Source organism: Arvicola amphibius, chromosome 18 (genome assembly GCF_903992535.2).
Source record: "Arvicola amphibius chromosome 18, mArvAmp1.2, whole genome shotgun sequence".
NCBI lineage: Eukaryota > Metazoa > Chordata > Mammalia > Rodentia > Cricetidae > Arvicola > Arvicola amphibius.
In genome coordinates, this window is record NC_052064.1 from 32,999,306 (window position 1) to 33,020,576 (window position 21,271).

The window sequence follows — 21,271 nt, forward strand, 5'->3', positions numbered from 1 at the left end:
GAACATGACTTTAAAGCTATATAGTGATTGGTTCTGTGCTTGTGCAGAGGTGAAAAGGCAGAGGTGAGCGTGCCACAGTGCCGTGTACAGAAAGTGTGCGGCAGTGCCGTGTACAGAAAGCGTGCCACAGTGCCGTGTACAGAAAGCGTGCCACAGTGCCGTGTACAGAAAGTGTGCGGCAGTTTGCAGGAATCGCTTCTCGTCTGTCATTTGGACTCCAGGGACTGAACTCGAGTTGTCACCTTTATCCATCTTGGCAGCTGAGAACAATATTGTTACCAAACTTAACTTTTGCAGTTTTTAAATTTTTATGGAATATCATCGAGACCAAAAATATTTGTGGGTGGGGGAATACTTTTTGGAGGACCTGGCAACAAGGAAGAATTTTGTTTCAATTATAACTTTAAAGATGAACTGCAAAGACGGCTCAGGGGTTGAGAGCACTGGCTGCTCTTCCAGAGGTCCTGGGTTCAATTCCCAGCACCCACATGGTGGCTCACAACCATCCGTACTGAGATCTGGTGCCCTCTTCTGGTGTGCAAGCAGAACACTGTGTACATAATAAATCTTTTGTTGTTGTTTTTTGAGACAGGGTTTCTCAGTGTAGCCTTGGCTGTCCTGGAACTCACAGAGATCCACCTGCCTCTGCCTCCCGGGTGATGGAATTAAAGGCACAAGTCACTACTGTGCAGCCATAATAAATCTTGAAAAAGAGAGCACTGACTGCTCTTCCAGGTGACCTGGTTCCATTCCCACCACTCCCGTGCCAACTCACAACTGTCTGTCATTCCAGACAACCTGACACCCATGGCAAAACACCAGTGCACATCTAAAAAAACAAAACAAACAACAACAACAACAAAAACTTAGAAGACTTGAGATATAGCTAACAGGTTAAGGCTCCTGGGTGGTTCCATCTCCAACTTCACAAAAAACTGAAGCAAGCTTTCTGTTGTTTTGATTTCACATTTACCTTCTTTTTCTCTAAAAATCTTAATAGCTGATTCAGAAGAATACCTTTTAAATTTTTAATTGTACTTGAAAAAGCTGGTGTGGAAGTGCATGCTTTAAGCCTAGCACTGTAGAAGCAGAAAAAAAAAAAAAAAAACAACCAGAACAAGCAAGCAAAAGAGAACACTTGGAAACCGCTGCTCATCAAGGTGTAGTCCTGAAGGGTCTTAGACTCTTCGTTAGTGTCTTTGATGTCTCTCTTCATAGTCTTGGAACAATCATGTTGGGAAACATATTTGTCTCTAAGCGTGTGGGCTTTCTTTTGCTTAAGGAAATGCTTATCTTACTGACCTGTGTTTAAAAAATGTGTCTGTATAAAATATTTCCAGTATTCGGTGGCTTACAGCATTGGTTGTCTGTTTGTGTCCAGGCCAAAACAACTTCATGAAATTCCAGCCTTTTACTGTCCTGACAAAAACAAGGTGAATTTCATTCCCAAGAGTGGCTCTGCTTTCTGCCTGGTGAGCATCCTCAAGCCTCTTCTTCCCACACCGGATCTCACCCTCAAGGGCTCTGGCCACAGCCTGACGGTCACCACCGGCATGACCACCACTCTGCTTCAGCCCATCTCCATGGCCTCCCTGACAGCAAACACAGAGCAGGACAGGGTGTCTCGAGGAACCAGTACAGTCCTGCCCTCAGCCTCCCTCCATGCACCCCCAGAGCCCATCGAAGAAGCCGAAGGATAGGCTCTGGGAACTGAGACCCTGTGGATCACGTGACTGTGATGGTGTTGTGTCCTCCCGGTTGGCTGTGAAGTGCTTTGGCTTTCCAGTGATGTGTGACCACGAGGCCACTGGAGAACGCGTCCCCTGTGAGTGCTCTGCCCCACGCATGAAGGCCGCCGACAGTACTCGCCTCTGTTCTTGAAGCACTGGCTGAAACATGGAAGGAACAGATCATTTTCATTTGTTTTCAAATTAGACTTGTTTAAAAACAAAACAGACATAAAACCTAATCCTTACAAACACGATTTCTGAAGGGAGGTGTGATAGATGCTGCAAGAAAACCATCTTTTATATGGAAATGACTATTTTATAATACCAATGTTACATTTTCTGAGTACCAAACAGGATGTTCAAAAGATTCTTTGGTGGCCTCTGTTTCTTCTTTCCCTTTTCTAGATGGTTGCTTTTCTCAGCTGTTTTCAGCTTTGGGACCAAAGGGATTGTTGACATTTCCCCAGTCAATTTCATGACTATGTTCTTCCAAATAAGAATTGATAGGTAAATGCATTGAACCAAGTATATATAAAAAGATAAAAAGCAATATTCGCACATTATGTGATTTATGTTTTTGATGTCAGAAGTTTGTGCTTTGGGTGAAGTATTTGTGAAACTGCTGTTTTCTGCACTATCCTGCTCACGTCCCCGCGTGTGGTCAGCAAAGTGAGTGAAGACAGTTGCTTTAACACGAGAACAGAAACTGAAGTGTGGCTCGTTAGCTAGGAGTGTGGCGCCCTCTGGTCTTCTGTGAACTGTGTGTCACGTGGTTCCCTCCTTTGCTGGGTGTCACTACCTTGAATCATCCCTGTATCATAGCCCCAAGAGACCCTGAAATGGCTGTGCATGGATTTCCTCCTCTGCTTTCGTGGTGGTGTTGTCTTGTGGATTTGGTCGGGGTTAGTAGTTTGCCGGGAGTAATCCATTGAGTAGCATTGGTAGCCGAAGAATCCTGAGGACTGACTTTTTCTTTATGGTGGTTGGCATTGAGATTTGTTTGCCTACACATTTTGCCAGTCTCTTCTCCGACATTCTACACACCCGGAGGAATAGACAAGAGGTTTGGCGCTTAAACAGCGGGTACCTTCGAGAAATTTTACAGTTTTGGATTTAGGCTCCTCTGATAACCATTGCCAGTGTCCTATGACAGTATTTAATTTCTGGGGTGTGGTGATAAAATGAAGGAGTCGCTCTTTGGAAGTGAATCCCGTCAGTGTTGGTGAAGCACTGTTTGAATACCCGTCACCACACTACAAAGTTTTAAAGCCTGCAAGAGTGGGCCACCACGTTGGAAGGCTTAACCCCACACACCGGTCCAGTCGCTCCAACAAGACCTGAGGTACTAGCAGTGCATTTCCTGCCAGGGTCAGTTACCTCAGAACGCCTGGCACTTTAACTAGTCTCTCCTTAATTTTAAATGAGGATATTTTAGGTTAATCAGATAAATTTGAGCATCTATGTGAATCCATCAATTTTTGGTTACGAAGACTGATAAATTTTGTTATTTTTGCCATCCAAAACGTAACTTTCTGGGCACTAGCAAATCGTAGTTTCTAAGTCAGTACCTCAGTTGTTTGGGGTATAGACTTTTCGGTTGGTTGGGTTTTGTTTTTGTTTTTTTTCCGCCTTGTCACGCCTGTTGGGTTCACTGTTTTATCAGCATCAGAAGTACAGAAGAAAGGCCCATGGCAGTCGGTTGAGTTGATCTGAAGGGAGAATGCGGTGTTTAAAACCAAGAGCTTTGTGTGTTTTATGTAGCCCTAGCTGGCCTGGAACTCAGATCCTCCGACCTGCCTCCCGAGTGCTGGGATTCGAGGTGTGTGCCACCACGCTCTGCTTGTCATCTTTCTAATCCTGTGGGTTCCCCACTTGAATTCTATTACATTTATGTTTTATTTTGTTGTTGTGCATCACCACTGTCTCGGTTTTCAGAGTGTTAGTGTGTAATCGATTTCTCCCTGCTGTGCTGTGCTTGTTGGGCAGGTGAGCCCTGCGGTCATGCGTACCCTCACGTAACACAGTGGGCATAGGTCTGCTCTTGGAACTCTAATCTGAAGTTTGGCTGGAAGAATATTGTGAATTTACAAGTAAATGAATTGTGCGGCAAACCAAACGCTTTGAGTTTTAGAGAAATAGAACCTGAGACCTGAAGAAGAAAAGGTCTGGGTCCCCCAAAAACTCTGAACTGCCAGGGCCAAAGGGCTAATTTTTAAGCATATGAGCTTTATTGAAGTCTTAAAATATGTTACCCATAGGTCCACCTAGCTATTTTATTTAATTCTTAATTTTCAGGTGGTTGGTCTTAAAAATGGGTCTACTCTCCGTAGAGTGGGTGTGACTATATTCACAGACCTACTCCATAGTTAGGGTTATTCTGTAGAAACTGTACAGCCGTAGAGTAGCCTCAGTGGAAACAGTTTTCCCAGTGCTGGGGATTAAACCCAGGGCCTCGTGCATGCCAAGCAAATGCTGTCACTGGCTTATGTCCCCAGTCCCTAATTTAAATTTTTAACTAAAAAAATTTACTTCCATTGCAGTAAAAGTGGGTGGCATGTATTTCCCCCCCTTTGGCCAAAGGAGCTGTTCCCTAGTTATTTGTCTGTCTGTCTACCCTCAAGCAGTTTCTGCCCTGCCGTGATAACACAGGATTACTGCCTCTGAGGTGGTAAGTCTGTTACTTACCATTGCTTTATGGGCAGTCGTGTTTATTAAAATAATAGTTTTGCTTTCTTGGGTTAAATATGATGTGAATGTCAAAATTCTTTGTAGACCAGATTCTTCCTTTTGTTTACGGTGTTTCTTAGACCCTAGGACCATAGCCAGATCTGCTCCTGAGAAGATGCTGTTGCTAACTGGGTGTATCTGGCAACAGGGAAAGGCTGCTTGTTTTTATTTTTTTATTGTTTATGTTTTGATTAAAGAAACAGTTGGCTTTTCCTAAAAGTTGTTCTAAAATAAAATGGCAGAATGTATAGCTTTCTCTATGTCTGGGATTAGAACTGAGACGCTAAGGTTTTCCTTCAAGGAAACTAAATTCAAATTGTCAGTACTAAATTTGTAAAGTTGAAATTCATTCCTTAATGATGGGTTTGGGGTTTGTCAAAACTGGACCAATGGAAGTGCTGAATTTGCAAAACAAAGCCAAGATACGTAACTGCACTTTAAGGTTTCTGGGTAACTCTGCCTTCATTAGCAACCCGCAGAGCGGCTCTGAACAGTATTTTGTTTATACAGTCCTGTTGGAGATATATAATTTATGTTTTTTAAACTCTGCATCTTTGTCTCTGTTGATGTAAATCTTTTTTAATGCAATTTTTTAAAGTTATAACAAAATTCTCCCCCGAAAACAGCATTTCCAGCTATAGTAAGTATTGTTGTGGACTGTGTCCCTGCAGCTGAGCGCTTCCTGCTGCCTCACAGGGAATAGAACTCCTATGTCCAAATAAAGTCTGTTGTTCTTGAGTTTTTTCCCGTGTGTTTTTATGAATATTGCCACAAATTCACATTTCATTTATTTTTTTTTTGTAACACATATTCTAATAGTTCTTAATAAGAACCCGGAGTCAGATATTAGGGGGTGAAAGCTGAGCGATCAGAGAAGCAGAGTGGCCAGCCACTAGAGAGACCTTTTACTCCCTCAGACCAAAAGGGGTGATCCTGTCTCCTCCTGCCTATGTTCCTCTCTCCGCCCAGCCATATCTCTCCTGTCTCCACCTCCCTAGTGCTGGGATCACCTTTGTGTGAGCTCTGTTTCTCTTTCAGACAGATCCCCTCTGCCTCCAGTCTTGATTAAAGGTGTTTGCCACCACTCCCTCATGGCTTAGCTCTGCACTCTGATCTACAGGCAAGTTTTATTTGTTAAAACAAACAATATCACATTTTTAGCATTTCTAGCCTGATGGAGCATTTGTGTAGTATGTTCTTGTCCACAGGTTAGTGACCAATACGCACATACAAGGCTGTTCTTGGCCACTCCTCCCTGCTCTAGAAATGAATATAACCTATCCTCATGGTAAGTGCAAAGCAGACATGGATTCAGTCACAAGCAACCCACTAATTCCATGTTTGTTGCAGCGTATTTAGCTGGGGAAGTCAGTAGTCTGGAATACATGGAGAAGGCTTTTCTTTTAATTACTGCAAGATTGTTTGATCTCAGGGGTGTTGTCTGTGTCTACGGAGTAGAGCTGGCCAGGTTTGACCAGTGAAGGAGGAGGTGTGTTTATAAGTGAAAGATTTGTTAAAATTAGTAAAGTACATATTTCTGAGCCAGGCGTGGTGGTACACACCACAATCCCAGCCTTTGGAATGCTTAGATAGGAGCCTTACAAGTTCAAGGCCAGCCTCTGATGTGTTATGACATTGTTTCAAAAGAGAAGCCTCGGTGGTTAGGAGCACTAGCTGCTCTTCCAGAGGGCCTGGGTTGGGTTCCCAGCCCCACATCGTGCAGCTTCCAACCATACTAAACCTCGTAAACCTATTAAGGACCTCTTACTAAATTCCAGCACTCGGGAGGCAGAGGCAGGTGGATCCCTTGAGTTCGAGGCCAGCCTGGTCTACAGATGGAGTTCTAGGACAGCCAGGGCTATACAGAGAAAGCCTGTCTTGAGGCACAACAAAAAGGTAAGTACAAAATAAATGTGCTGTGTGCGTTTGTTGTGTATACCACACACACATCCACATATACTACCTCTTAACTGTAACTCTCACCCCACCCCCACCCCTGCTTCTGAGACAGTACTTACTCCTAAATTGCCCAAGCTAGTCTCAGACTCATTATGCAGATTAGGCTGACCTCAAACTCATGATCCTCCTGCCTCAGCTTCCTGTATGTTTGGGATTACGGATGTGTGCTGCTACACCCATGTTAAATTATCGTTTAATTTTCTAATGTGCTGTGATACTATTGGGCCAGTGGATAGCCTTTGTATCTCATTGGTTCAGTGTTTTAATTACTGACTTGAATTAAATAATTCAGCCTAGCAGAATAGAAAAGTTTCTCTAGTGTAGACAGTGAGTGCTGGCTGTGTGGGTGCTAGGGGGGCTATCCACCACCTCATGAAACTGTTAGATGCACAGCAGAGCATAATGCAGATATCCACCACCTCATGAAACTGTTAGATGCACAGCAGGGGATATGCAGAACTGTTTTTTATTGAAGATTATGATAAAAATGAAGAAAAAACACTGCATTAGATGCAACTTCTGTGTGTGTTTTGGGGGTTGCCAAGGATAACTGAAAGCATTTAATTGGAGGCTTAGAATGTTGGAGAGTTGGTCCGTGGTCATTACTGCAGAACGGACGGATCTGGCACTGGAGCATAGCTGAGCGTCCTGATCTGCTGGCAGCAGGCAGGTGCCGGCCTGGCATGGGCTTTTGAAACCTTAAACCACAGTGACACATCTCTGACAAGATCACACCTCACAATCCTTCCCAGACTGTGCTACTGCCTGGTGATTAAGTATTTTCATTCAAACCAAAGTTGGTTTGATTTTAGTCCTTTTGAGAAACACATAGGATTGGAGAGATGGCTCAGTGGTCGAGAGCACTGGCTGTTCTTCTGAGGTCCTGAGTTCAATTCCTAGCACCACATGGTGGCTCACAGTCATCTATGATGAGATCTGGCGTCCTTGTCAGGCCTGCAGGCATACATATAGACAAAACACTGTATACATAATCTTAAAGAGAACACATAGTAAAAAGATTTGTCGTAGCCATGTGGTGGTGGCACATGCCTTTAATCCCAGCACTTGGGAGGCAGAGTGGATCTCTGAGTTCGAGGTCAGCCTGGTCTACAGAGTGAATTCCAGGTCAGGCTCCAAAACTACAGAGAAACCATCTTGAAAAACAAACATTTGTCATGAATGTTCTGGATGAGTAAAAACGAGTATTTGTCTCCACCTGCCTGGGGCAGCCTTGCTGGAGAGGCCTCAGGTGGTCTGGGGGGTTAGCTCTGCCTCTGCTGCTTAGTGGCCATGGGACTTGGAGCCTGAAGTCACTGTTCTGAACTTCAGTCCCTTGAGTAGGTTATTAAGAGACGAGAGAACTGGAAGAGAACATCTTCCTTTTTGTCAGGTAAGCTTAATCAAGGAAGAAGCATGAGGGGTCGGTAATGGAAATGAATGATCTCAAATCCACTGTAGTGCCTTGGGTATAATCTAGTCAAAAGACGCAGCCCAAACCTGTTGTCAGACACTGTTACTTCACTCTTTGTGTTCTCCCCAAGAAGCAAGGGACTGTTGTGCAGATAACAAAATTGGAATCAAGTAGCCAACCCAGGTCATGTCTGGGAAATGTCAGTCTGTTTTTCTCTGGAATGTGCAGCTGTGTGGCACTCACCTGTACCGGCAACACTAAGTGATCTGGCTGTGGTTGCCCGTCACAGCCTTGTCCTTATGGGCTCTGTTGATTCAGCGCACCAAAGGAAAGACCTGTGGAGATACCAGGTCGTGACCCAAGAAGTTGGTAACACATTTGCTCTGGTTTCTGATTTTGCTAGATCTGCAGAAGTAAAAAATGTTTTTCTCTAATCTGGGGAACTTTCCTTTTAGAGAATCTGAAATTAGCTTCTGTCATGTGTAATCTTTACTTGAGATAATGCTGCTTGCTGACACCGTACTGCGGAGAGGATGCAGCCCCTGAGTGCTCTAGACAAGTACTCAACAATGAGCTATAATCTCCCGGGAGACAGGCAGGTGGATCTCTTGTGAGTTCAAGGACAGCCAGGGCTATACAGAAACCCTGTTTCAGAAACCCAATTATAATAAACACTTCAAAAGCCTGACATCAAGCAGGTCTTTTACTTTGAATTAAAAAAAAAAAAAAATTTGTATTCAACATTCTGCCTGCAGGCCAGAAGAGGGCACCAGATCTCACTATAGATAGTTGTGAGCCAGTGCTCTTAACCTCTGAACCATCTCTCCAGCCCCATTTTGACTTTGTGTTTACTCTTTGGCCAGTGTGTGGTGGAGTATTGTGCTGACTGGTGGCTCAGAGACCCCATCCATGGTGCATGGAGAGTTTGCACTGCACTCTGTAGCCTTTGGAATGGTGCATAGGCCACAGAGAGGTATAATCCACTTTAACCACCATTTTCTCCTCAGCCTGGGCATGGCACATTTAAACTCCTGTCTGTGGTATGTCTTTAATGCATTATTTCTAGTACGATTGGACTAATATTTTTACTTTTCCCCCTAGTTTCTTTATCCCAAGAGCAAAGTCTATTTCGTTGCTCAAAGTATAGCCCTGCCACTTTATCCTTTCTATTCTTGTTTTTTTATTGAAAAAAAGTTATATATTTAAATTCCTTGGTCTTTTTACTTTTGATTTTCATTTTTGTGTTTTGGGAGGTTTTGTTGGTATTGTTTGATAGTGTTTGTCTGTGTATCCCTGGCTGTCCTGGAACTCAATCACTATGTAGAGCAGGTTGGTCTTAAACTCACAGAGGAGATCCACCCGCCTCTGCCTCCCAAGTGCAGGGATTAAAGGCAGCGCCACCACTGCCCAGCTTGTGTTTGGGAATTTTGTGTATCTTTCTTTTCTTGTCTTCAACAAATCAGGCTAAATGCCATGGCATTTCATGGGTTATTATTTCCAGTTCTATTTCAGATTTTGATATTTGATTGAATTCATTATGGCAAACAGATCATTCTTGTACCTTGGATTGAGCTCTTCTGTGTAAATTGTTCCCTTTTTCTTCTTTTCTTTTTTCTTTTTCTTTTTGAGACGGGGCTTATCTGTGTAGCCCTGGCTGTCCTGGAACTTACTTTGTAGATGGGGTTGGCCTCGAACTCAGAGATCCCCCTCCCCCCTCTGCCTCCACTCCCGGTTATTCTTTTATTTTTATTTTAAGGACTTGTGTGTGAGAGACAGACATATAGCATAAGGTTGAGACCAAAGGTCAGCATGGTGTGTCTACCTGTGTGGTTCTCCATCTTTATTTCAAATTGTGTGTGTGTGCAGGTGTTCGTGGACTCTGGAAGAGGGGGTGTCAGATCTCCTTGAAGCTATAATTAGAGGCTGGCGTGAGTCATCTGACGTGGATGTTATAAGCAAAATGAAACAGAACTTAACACTGGACTCTCTCCAACATTTTTTAATTTTTAAGATGGTGTCTCTCACTGAGCCTAGAGATCACTGGACTGGCTAGCCAGTGAGTCCCCAGGATTTGCTGTCTCCACATCCAAATGCTGGGTGACACGTGAACAACCATCACTTTACCCACGAGCCAGCTAGTCCTTGGGGCGTCTTCAGCAGCATCTCGTGCTCTTTGACAGAGGGAGGTCCAGAAGTAAAACTCAGATTTTTAAATAGGAAAATAGTGTGAACTTGGATTGAACACTTTAGAAAGCACACTGCTTTATGCCATCTGTAATCTTTATTAAAAGCAGCTCAGAAAGAGAGCACGTTTAAACTAACGTTGTCCTAATACTGTAAGCCTTGGATATTTCTAGATCTATAAAATAGGGAATATGGCTGGGTATCGTGGTGCACACCTTTAATCCCAGCGCTCAGGGGACAGAGGCAGATGGATCTCTGTTAGTTTAAGGCCAGCCTGGTCTACAGACTGAGTTCAGGACAGCCAGGAATGTTACACAGAGAAACCTGTCTCAAAAAACAAATGGGGGAGGGTATGAAATATCCAGAATGAGAAGAAATCTATTTCCTCTTGAAGTGCAAATGCTGAAATCTATTCTGTTGAAATGCAGTTTGTCTCTAGTGATATTAGAGCTATACTCTACAATTAAAAATCTCAGAAATACAAGTTATACCAATCTGATTTTATGACCTGGCATTTGTGCATCTCCTGAGAAGGCAAATGTGGCTCCACTGGGGCTTTTCTAACTTCCTATTACGTCTCATTGGCAATAAAATAAAGTAGAATATTGGCATCTCTTCCATTCAATAAAAGATACCCATTTTGACAAAGATGTTCCCAGGTTTCCATTGGTCAGGATAATTTGCGCCATCACTGGCAGCTGCCTTCCTTTTAAAAACTTCCTTTTTATGTATGAGTGCTTTGTCTGCATGTATACCTGCAAGCCAGAAGAGGGAATGAAATCCCATTATAGATAATGGTTGTGAGCCACCATGTGGTTGCTGGGAACTGAACCTGGGTCCTCTGGAAGAGCAGCCCGAGCTCTCAACCACTGAGCCGTTTCTCCAGCCCTTCCCTTCTTATCATGCTGGTTCAATACAGCAAAATGTCTTTTTCTTTAATAATTTATTTTGATCTCATGTGCATTGGTGTTTTGCCATTGGTGTCTAGTCCCCTGGACCTGGAGTTACAGACAGTTGTGAGCTGGTTGCTGGGAATTGAACTCAGGTCCTCTGGAAGAGCAGCCAGTGCCCTTAATTGCTAACCCATCTCCAGCCCTGCAAAAATGTCTTTTTCAAACACATGTTAATGATTGAGCCTACAATTACTTAATCATGAGAAAATAGAATAACTTTCATTTAATAAGCTATCGAATGGAATTGTTTGAGCTGAAGTTATAACACAACTTGGTAAGTTATTTCAAAGTTATGTATTGTGTTATTTTCCGATTAAGCAGGAAGTAAGCCATACACTGTACTAAAGGACGACTAAAACTGAGTAGTAATAATTGTATGTGTATCGATTTGCGGTGACTTTGATCTGGGAAAATGGAAGATATTGGCCTTTTATTTTCATAGTTGAGGGCATTGATCTTCTACCCCTGAGGTGAGGTATGCTTTTATACCAGATACCAGGCTGCTTCAGAGGCCTGGTGAGGAAGGAAGATACTGTGAAGTAACGCATCGGGAAGACAGCACAGACCCAAGATGTAGGATTTTGTTCCTTGAGGTTGAGGGAAAACTATCTCCAAATTAAAGGGTGAGCATGAGCTACGCTTTCACCAGCTTGCCCAGCTGCTACTAACTAGCCTGCCCTCCAGAACCTAGGTCCTAAACTCTCTGCCAGTAGCTTCTGCTTAGTAATCAAATGTCGCCTCAGGAGTCAGACGGAAAGGAAGAACACAGGCCTCTCCTCACTTTCCGTGGATGTTTCCGTGTCTGTCAGAAAGCCCTCTGGATTAAACCGTGTGGAGAATACATATCAAGATGAGGTGTTTGGAACTGTCCCTCTTGGTCATGTGGAAGTTCCTGGAGGTTTCGGGAAGACTGTATTACTTCACATCGCTGCAGCAGTCTGAAACAGCCTGTCGGGTCTGTCTTCGCTCCATTTCCATCCTGCTATTATTTAATGATGGAACGAGGTGTCTCCATGATTGTGAGCGAAACGTAACATTGCATTCAGCTCCCAAATACAGAAAAGCACAAGTTTCTCTAATTTCAGGAAAGCGGACTGAATTCTCTTGTTCTACGTTGTAATCAGGGGAAAAGCTTTCTATTCTGTTGCTATTCCCCCAACAGAAAACACCTCCAGTATCAAAAAACCAACCCCAAATGACCGCTGCTTTGTATCCTATTCTTCACCCACTCACAGCAAATTGACTTGAATGTAAAACACATCCCAAAGAAATAACGCCATGCTCCCGAGATTCAGACATAAGTTTGGTTTCTCAGTATTGCAAACTCGGGAGTTTCTAAAAATTTCCACATATGATCAACAGCTTTCACGTCCAGCATAATAAATACACAGGCTTCTCAGACACCAGACCCTCTGTCCTGTCCTGAACACATGCATCTGTGTGTGGTGGCAGTGAGACTCCTCTCCACAAAGGCAAATACTGCACAGTTGCTGCCTTGAGACCCCTGAACCTGGGGCCCCAGTCAGGCGTTGAGAAGTTCATCGTCTGAGTGTCCGATGGCGTCTGGGTTGGAGAGCGGATCCAAGTCTGCAAATAGATTGAACCATGCTGACATGTCTTGGTTACCATTGTTGGGGGCTAATGAAAAAGAAAGACATTGAAGAGATTCAGCTTTTGGCAATAATATTTTTGTACTATAGTGATTTTTGAAGCAGATGCTCCTTAATAAAAAAAATTGGCTGACATTGATTCATTGTATTCCCTTAAAGACAAATTGAAAATGCAAACACAGGAAACGTGTGCTTTGCTGAGCCTGAGTTCAGTGTCTCGGGGATGGTGACGAGGATCATGTGAGAAGCAATCTCAGGCGATTTATATAGAAGGCTCTTAGATAAGGTTGAAAGTTACAGTAACTTCCTCCTGAGAAAACTTGAACTCTGCTAAAAACCTTTTTATTGGGGCTGGAGAGATGGCTCAGTGGTTAAGAACACTGGATGCTCTTCCAGAGGAACCAGGTTCAATTCCAAGGACCCACATGGCAGCTCACAGCTGTCTGTAACTCCTTTTCCAGGTAATGCGACTTCCTCACAGACATACATGCAGGCAAAACACCAATGCACATAAAATATTCAGCCTTGCAGTGATGGCGCAGGTCTTGAATCCCAGGAGGCAGAGGCAGGTAGATCTGAGTTCAAGGCCAGCTTGATCTACACAGCCAGTTCCAGGACAGCCAAGGCTATACAGATAAACCTTGTCTCAAAAAAACCTAAATAATGAATGTCATACTTGAAAAATGTTAGACATAAAGGGAAAAAAAATTCTCTAATTTTTATTTCTCTTTTGAGGCAGGCTCTTGCTGTGTAGCTCAGGCTGGCTGCAGATTTGTGATCTAGATTACAGGTATGTTCCATCATGCCCAATGCTTGTCAAAACATTTGCTAGCAAGGGATGGGGAGATAGCTCAGCAACTACATGCCAAATTTGATCCCCAGGGCACACATAGAAGGAGAGAAACACATGTTTTTCCCTCTCTAAAGGTAACTTTAAAAAACATTGAAACAGGCTGGGTGGTGGTGGCACATGCCTTTAATCCTAGCACTCAGGAGGCAGAAGCAGGTAGATCTGAGTTTGAGGCCAACCTGGTCTACAGAGTGAGTTCCAGGACAGGCTCCAAACCACAGAGAAACCCTGTCTTAACCCCCACCCCAAAAAAGCTAACACATGTTTATAAGAACATTGTGTCTCAGATACAAGTGGTTTTCTTGTATGTTTTTTGCATGTGGTAGTTTGAATGTAATTGGCCCCCATAATTTCATTGGAAGTAGCACTATTAAGAGGTATGGCTTGGTTGAAGTGCATATGGTCTTGGAGGAAGGCTGGGCTCAAAGGCTGGGATTTGAGGTTTCAAAGCTCAAGATACCACCTAGTGTCTCAGTTGATTCCAAGATGTAGGACTCTCAGCTACTTCTCCAGCACCACGTCAGCCTGCATGCCACCATGCTCCTCGTCAATGATGATAATGTACTGAACCCCTGAAACTGTGGGTCACCCCAATTAAATATTTTCTCTATAACAGTAGTTGATTAAGGAAGCTGTGCTCCAGCCCCAGCAAGCAGCAGAACTTGGCAGCGTTGGCCACATCGTTCTGGCTTTAGAGTCAAGGATAAAAGGAAGGAGTTACGGAATAAAGTTGCTGAGGCCAGGCATGTGTCAGGAGTGTGCTTGAGTAGAGGTCTAATAGAGAGGTCATTGTGTGAAGCTGTGAAGGTGAAGCCTGGATTGCCTTGGAGACCCCAAGATGTCAGAGATGCCAGAGCCGTGGGTACCTGCTGAGGAGAGCGGCTAATGGAGTGGAGCCAGCCCAGGAGAAAGAAGTGTGTTGAAGTCAACAGAGCTGAACAGAGTTAGAGACCTGAAGAGCATTTTAACATCAGACATGGAGTTTGCCCAGTTGGGTTTTGGTCTTGCTTTGGTCCAGTGTTTCCTTAGTATGCTCCCTTCCCTACATTTTGGAATGGTAATTTGTATTCTGTGCCATTATATATTGGAAGTATGTGGTCTACTTTTTGATTTTGATCTTGCAGGGGATTACAGTTAAGAGATCACATGAGTCTCAGAAGAGACTGTGGACTTTGAAACAAGTTTGGAACTGTGATTGACTATGGGGACTTCTGAAGTTGTACTAAATACATTTTGCATTATGAGATTGTTACAAACTTATGGGGGTCAGGGGGTGAAATGTGGTAGTTTGAATGGAATTAGCCCCATAATCTCATAGGGAGTGATATTATTGGGAGGTGTGACTTGGTTGGAGTGGGTGTGGCCTTGTTGGAGGAAGTGTCACTGAGGGGGCGGGTTTTGAGGTTCCCTATGCTCAGGATACCAGTGTTTCAGTCAACTTCCTGTTGCCTGCAAGATGTAGGCCTCTCAGCTATTCCAGCACCACGTCAGCCTGCATGCCACAACACTCCCTGCCATGATGATAGTGGACTGAACGCTGAAACTGTAAGTAAGCTCCCCCCATTACATTTTTTTTTATGAGTTGTCATGGTGTCTCTTCACAGCAATAGAAACCCTAATGGGGCTGGAGAGGTTAAGAGCACTGACTGCTCTTAGCAACAAGCATACAGACAGAACACTATACATAATAAATAAAAGAAAAAAAGAAACCCTAAGACAGCTTGGTTTTGATTTTTTGAGACAGGGTTTCTTTGTGTAGACTTGGCTATCCTGGAACTATCTCTATAGACCCGGCTGGCCTTGAACTCATAAAGATCCATCTGCTTCTGTCTCCCTAGTGCTGGGATTAAAGGTGTGTGCCAGCACTACCCTGCAGTAGGTCATTTCAAAAGGCTACTAGTCCCTTGTCTTTGGGGTACTGTTGCTGTTAATGAAACACCATGACCAAAAGCAACTTGGGGAGGAAAGGGTTTATTGCTTCCATGCCTTGTCTGTCATTGAAAGAAGTTAGGACAGATGCTCAAACAGGGCGGGAACCTGGAGGCAGAGCTGATGCAGAGGCTGCTTCCTGGCTTGTTTCCATGGCTTGCTCCATGCTGCTTTCTTTTTTTTAATATTTATTTATTATGTATACATTATTCTGTGTCTGTGTGTATGCCTGCAGGCCAGAAGAGGGCACCAGACCCCATTACAGATGGTTGTGAGCCACCACGTGGTTTCTGGGAATTGAACTCAGGATCTTTGGAAGAGCAGGCAATGCTCTTAACCTCTGAGCCATCTCTCCAGCCCCATCTGCTTTCTTATAGAACCCAGGACCATCAGTCCAGAGATGGAACTACCCACAATGGGCTGGGCCCTCCCCCATCAATTACTGTTTAAGAAAATGCGCTATAGGCTTGCCCACTGCCTGGTCTTAGGAAGGAAGTTTCCCAATGTGTCTCCCTTCTCTTTCATTCTGGCCCATCCTTGTGAATATGGGGATTTTCTTAACATTGTAGCTATAGTATTGCATTCCTTTTTTAAATGTGTTTTGTTGGGGCTGTCTTGTTGCTATTTGTTTCTGTAACACAGTCTTGCTATGCAGCCCAGGGTGGCCTGGCTCATCCTGTTCCAATCTTTTGAGTACTGGCATCTGGGGATTAGAAGTATGTGTCACGGCTTACATTGTTTCAATTACGTGTTAGACTGAGTCCACACCTGCATGTGATGGACGAACACTCTACTTCTCAGCTGTCTCTGGGTCCTGGATTTCAGTTTCAGCTTGCATTTAGTGATTAATGAAGTGGCACACTTAATGAGTTAATTTTTTTCCCTTTTTGTTACTATGTTTGAGACAGGGTTTCTCTGGGTAGCTCTGTCAGTCCTAAAACTTGCTCTGTAGACCAGGCTGGATCCGCCTGCCTCTGCCTCCCAAGTGCTGGGTTTAAAGGTGTGTTCCGTGTGCCATTACTGCTTAGCATGAGTTAATTTTTTTATTTTTTTTTGGTTTTTTGAGACAGGGTTTCTCTGTAGCTTTGGAGCCTGTCCTGGAGCTCGCTCTGTAGACCAGGCTGGCCTCGAACTCACAAAGATTTGCCTGTCTCTGCCTCCCGAGTGCTGGGATTATAGGCGTGCGCCACCACCGCCCTGCTGTGTTAATTTCTAAGTTACAAATTTTCCAATATTATTTTACCCAGAGCTGGCACCACCCTTTCCCTGCTGTTCCTCCCCCGACAAAGCAAAGCAGCCTCAGACATACAGGTAAACAGTGTCTTTCTCACGACCTCTGTTTGTTTTTGGGTTTTTTTTTTGTTTGTTTGTTTGTTTGTTTGAGGCTGAGACTCACTATATGGCCTAGGCTGGTCTTGAAATCATAAAGATCCACGTGCCTCCACATCCGAGGACTGGATTAAAGCCTGCGCCACTATGCCTGGTAGTATCTTCATTTTTTGTGTTCGGTGTGCCATGACTGACTGCCACAAAGTTCACATGTAATGTTTGTCCTCAGCCATCTGTACGGGGAGTTGGTGAACTCGTTAGGAGCAGGCTGAGGAACAGGTTATAGCTCCTAGCATGTCAGGCCAGCACCACACACACACACTCTATAGCTACATAACCGCGGACCACTGGGACTGAACCTTTGCTCCCTTTCTGGTTCTTGGCTTCTGTGAGGTAAAGAGACCTCCTTCACCAAGTCCTGGCCATGATATACTATGTTGCCACACATCTAGAAGCAGTGACCAACTGACCACAGACTAAAACTCTTAAGCCATGAGCCACAATGCAATAGAATGCTAGTGAACAGAGAGAGGAACAAGACCACGGTCCAGGCTGAGGATGCAGTGAGCAGATTGTTTAGCATGTAAGGCCCTAGGTTCTACACCCAGCACCACACAGAAGGAGGGAGGAGGACTAGGAAGAAGGAAGAAAGAAATGATTCAACGACAACTATAATAAACATTATATAAAATTACTAATGATTGAGATTCTAGGCCTTCACCTATAATCCTAGTTCTCAGGAGGTTGAGGCTGGAAAATCAAGAGTTCAAGGCCAGCCTGGATGTACAGTGACGTCCCTGTCTGCCATTTAAATTATTTCAGTTCAGAGCTGGGCAGTGGTGGCGCACGCCTTTAATCCCAGAGTTTGGGAGGCAGAGGCAGGTGGATCTCTGTTAGTTTAATGCCAGCCTGGACTACAGAGCAAGTTCCAGGACAGACTCTAAAGCTACAGAGAAACCCTGTTTTGAAAAACCAAAAACCAAAACAAAACAAGAAAAAAAAAATTCAGTTCAGAACATACAAAATACAGAGCAAGGTATGGTTTGCAGGGATTATGATTGCCAAGTGTGGCAACGTTCTGAAAAACCTACTCAAGGAATACATAGGGATACTTTATTTTTTAGTTTCTTATAATGCTAAGTTTGTTGAAAATTTTTAAAGTATTGCTATCATAAGAATTTGGAAGTCTGCCCAAAAGACCTATAGGCAAACACTTGAGCAATTCGAGCACAAAAATGATTAGGTATAGTGATTATAAACTACAAAAAACAATTCAAATGGATAATAGATTATGCATTGGAAGACACAAGTCAGCGTGGACCAGTCGTGTGTTGAGGAGGATACTACCTATCCTTATGCAGCAAACGCCAGGGTACCTACTGCAGGATGAATGATGTGCCCTGTCTGTCGTTCCAGGAACTAGGAGTATCTGAAGCAATGAGATTGACGGATGGGGAAGCTGGATGGCAGCCCATGTCCGAACACACCTATAACCCCACAGATTTGAGGTCGTATCCGAGGTGCCTGGATCATTCCTATCCAAGGCATCTTCTGAGCTGGAGTGGCTCAGTGATGGAGCACATGCCTACCACGGATGATGCCAGGCTTTTTTTCTTCACACTATGAGGCAAAGTGGTCCTTTTCTAAATTCTTCTGAATTTTACAAACTAGTAATGCAATGGAAAGAAATGACTTACATTTTAATTTCTTTGGATACTGTGAAGGCACTGGCAGGGTATCTGGGTGTTCTGATCCCTCTTGGGAGCCCCAGCCTTTGTGGGGGAAGACAGACAGAGAAACAAGAGTCAACAGCAAGATCCTCCTGTCTGTGCCAGAGAAGCTCTTGATTGGCCAAGCCCTCTCCTTAGTGTGTAGCTTTTAATGGAGAGTGTTTATCACTAAGGATTATGAGAGAGGTTTGCAGCCGCCGGGAATTGAACTCAGGACCCCTGGAAGAGCAGCCAGCGTTCCCAACCACTGAGCCATCTGGATTTAAGAGAAACTACACAGCTATGAAAACAGGAACCAAGTCACTTCAGTCCCGGAGGATGTGAACACCACTACCGTGTGCGTTAGAAAGTTCAAGGACCGAACAGGAGCTGAAGAAACAATAGTGGCCTGTGGCACCTCACCCTTTTAATCCCAGCACTCCTGAGTCAGAGGCAGGTGGATCTCTGTGAGTTCCAAGACAGCCAGAGCTACAGAGAAACCTTGTCGCAAAAATCCAAAAAAGGAGAAAGGAGAAGGAGGAGCAGCAGAAGAAAGCAGCTGCCATCGTCACGGTGCCCTCAGGGATCTGGAAGTACTTGGTGGTGGAAAATGGTATTTTGCAATGAGTCGGAGGTAAGAGAGAAGATGCAGACATTTATCCTGCTGACACGAAGTGCGGAGGAGTTGTTGAGGGGTTGATGTTGGACTCTTGCAGCAACACAGGCAACCAAATGAAGTTCTGAGTGGACTGGAGCCAGACTGGGCTCAGTTTGATCACAGCACAGGTCCAGGGGCAGACGACTCCCAACGTGTGGCCATGGACACAGGGCAGTGGGATTGCTGGTGACCCCTTCTCTAGACAGCCCTCTGTCCACATCCCCACCTACTCCACTCTGGCTGCCCCCCCCTCTCATTCTGAATCTTGTAGGGAAAAATATACACCGAATTTTTCTAGGGGTGGTGGTGGCATCATCTGACCCAGGAGTGGTTTAATAGATCAATATTGTAGACCAGACACCTGGCGCTGTCAGTGGGGAACACGGGTTTGGTGGAGGCAGCAAGGACACACAGCCCTTGTTTCAGACTTGTTGACAACTTCAATGCTGTTTGGATTTGATATTTTCCTGTTGACTGGCATAACTGCAGATTTTATTTAGTAGTGGTAAAGTTAAAATCAGTTTCCCTTGATTCTAGCATCGATAACTGCAATAGTTTTGCTTAGCAAAGAAAGCACACGTCCAAATGTCTCGTCAACACTTACTTTTGGAAGCTCCTTCTGCGTGAAGGCCGAGGTCAAAGAGCTGTGAAGGGAGGAATTGGGAGGATCCCACCGGAGGCTCCTGGGCTGTGAGGCCAGCACCGGGGCTCCCGCAGGCTGGCTGGCATTCCTGTGTATGCTCACTAGCACTCGAAGAAGTGGGGCTTAGGAGGCTGTTCAGAAATGCGAATTCTTTCTCAAAATCATCTCCTTCCAGCGAGTCTCTAGGCAGAGCTTTTGCCACTGCTGGTTGAGAACAGCAAGAGGAAGGGTTTTATTTCCTTTTGAGGAAATGAGAGCGGATGTCGGAGAACTAATTCTGCTTTTCCCTTATGGCATTAACACGATTTTAAACAACTATATTGGCCGGACGGTGGTGGCTCACACTTTTAATCCCAGCATTTGGGAAGCAGAGGCAGGTGAATCTGAGTTTGAGGCCAGCCTGGTCTACAGAGTGAGTTCCAGAATAGCCAGGTCTAAAGTCTCAAAAAAATCAACCAAACAAAAACCCTTTCCTATACTCTTCCTCCTTCCTTGATGGCAGTCTCAAATTTGTCTCAGAGATTGTTCATCCTGTTACCAGCTTATCAATAGATTTTAAAATCATAGTTGGATCGAGACTGTAGTCTTCTCCCAGGGTCACAAATTATGTAACAGTTCCCTTCTTACACCCAATGTGGTTCCTGGGTAGTGAACTCAGTCATCAGGTTTGCTGGCAAGAGCCATTCCACCTACTCCCAACCCGACTTTTTGGATGGATGTTGGGGATCCAGACTCAGGCCCTTGTGGACACCTGGCCAGTCCCTGCCTCGTTTTCATATTATTTTGTATGTATAGTGTTTTTCCTGCATGTATGTACATGTACCAGTAAGCATGCTTGGTGTACGTGGAGGACAAAGAGGCTGTCAGATCACATGGACCTGGAGTTACAGATGGTTGTGAGCCACGTAATGGGTACTGGGAATCAAACTGAGGTCCTCTGAAGAGCAATCAGCGCTGAGCCATTTTCAGCTCCACTATTAATATTTTTTAGAAATTTTTTTATTTATGTATATGGGTGCTTTTGTCTGCATGTGCATCTGTACATTATCACTGCAGAGAAAATGGTAGTTTCAAGCCAAGAGCACCTAAGGTCCAGCTACCTCTCCTTACAAGCACTCAGTTTTGAAGGTGAGGGTGCCACTCGGAGGCACACCGCTACTGCCCACGCTCCAGCTCAACCATCAAACAGAGCAAACAGGATTCATAGCCCTCCCACTGTAGAGAATTCAGGCCTAAGACTAGTCTCAGAGAGTGAAGCTATGCTAAGAGGCCCAGGAAAAAGTCAATCTTGCCAGACATACAGGCTAAACCACGGCCAGCTACTTTGCCTGAAAGAACCAGGGGGCAAAGCTCAAGATAGCCTCAAACAGGTGGCAATCCTACTGTTTCAACCTTACAGTGCTGAGATTTCAGATGTCAGTCACTATGTCCCAGGGTGGGGCACTTGAGGATAATCGTACAGGAAACCTGAGGCGAACGTGGACGCAGGGCGCCATCTAGTGGTGAACCAGTGGAAGTGCCCACTGACTCAGAAATCAAACCGACACTTTGGAAGGGCAGCCACAAACAAAGTCTTCAA

The 21,271-nt window shown here is 44.4% G+C and overlaps 2 protein-coding genes across 3 annotated transcripts in view; one reads left to right on the top strand and one right to left on the bottom strand.

Annotated features, from left to right (window-relative positions):
• The window catches only part of Fam117b (family with sequence similarity 117 member B), a 60,150-nt gene extending 54,955 nt beyond the window's left edge, over positions 1–5,195 (top strand). The window contains exon 8 of the mRNA XM_038315277.2: positions 1,382–5,195. Coding sequence (XP_038171205.1) covers positions 1,382–1,700 — 319 coding nt within the window. The 3' untranslated portion in view covers positions 1,701–5,195. The remainder of the gene's footprint in view (positions 1–1,381) is intronic.
• Positions 5,196–11,724: 6,529 nt separating this feature from the next.
• Positions 11,725–21,271, bottom strand: part of Ica1l (islet cell autoantigen 1 like) — a 30,990-nt gene continuing 21,443 nt past the window's right edge. The window contains exons 9-11 of one of the 2 annotated variants that reach the window (XM_038315452.1): positions 19,654–19,896; positions 18,380–18,454; positions 11,725–12,551 (exon numbers count right to left, since the gene is read on the bottom strand). In XM_038315452.1, coding sequence (XP_038171380.1) covers positions 12,487–12,551; positions 18,380–18,454; positions 19,654–19,896 — 383 coding nt within the window. In that variant the 3' untranslated portion in view covers positions 11,725–12,486. Of the gene's footprint in view, positions 12,603–18,379; positions 18,455–19,653; positions 19,897–21,271 lie in introns of both variants that reach the window. The other variant, XM_038315451.1, reaches the window with a different exon arrangement.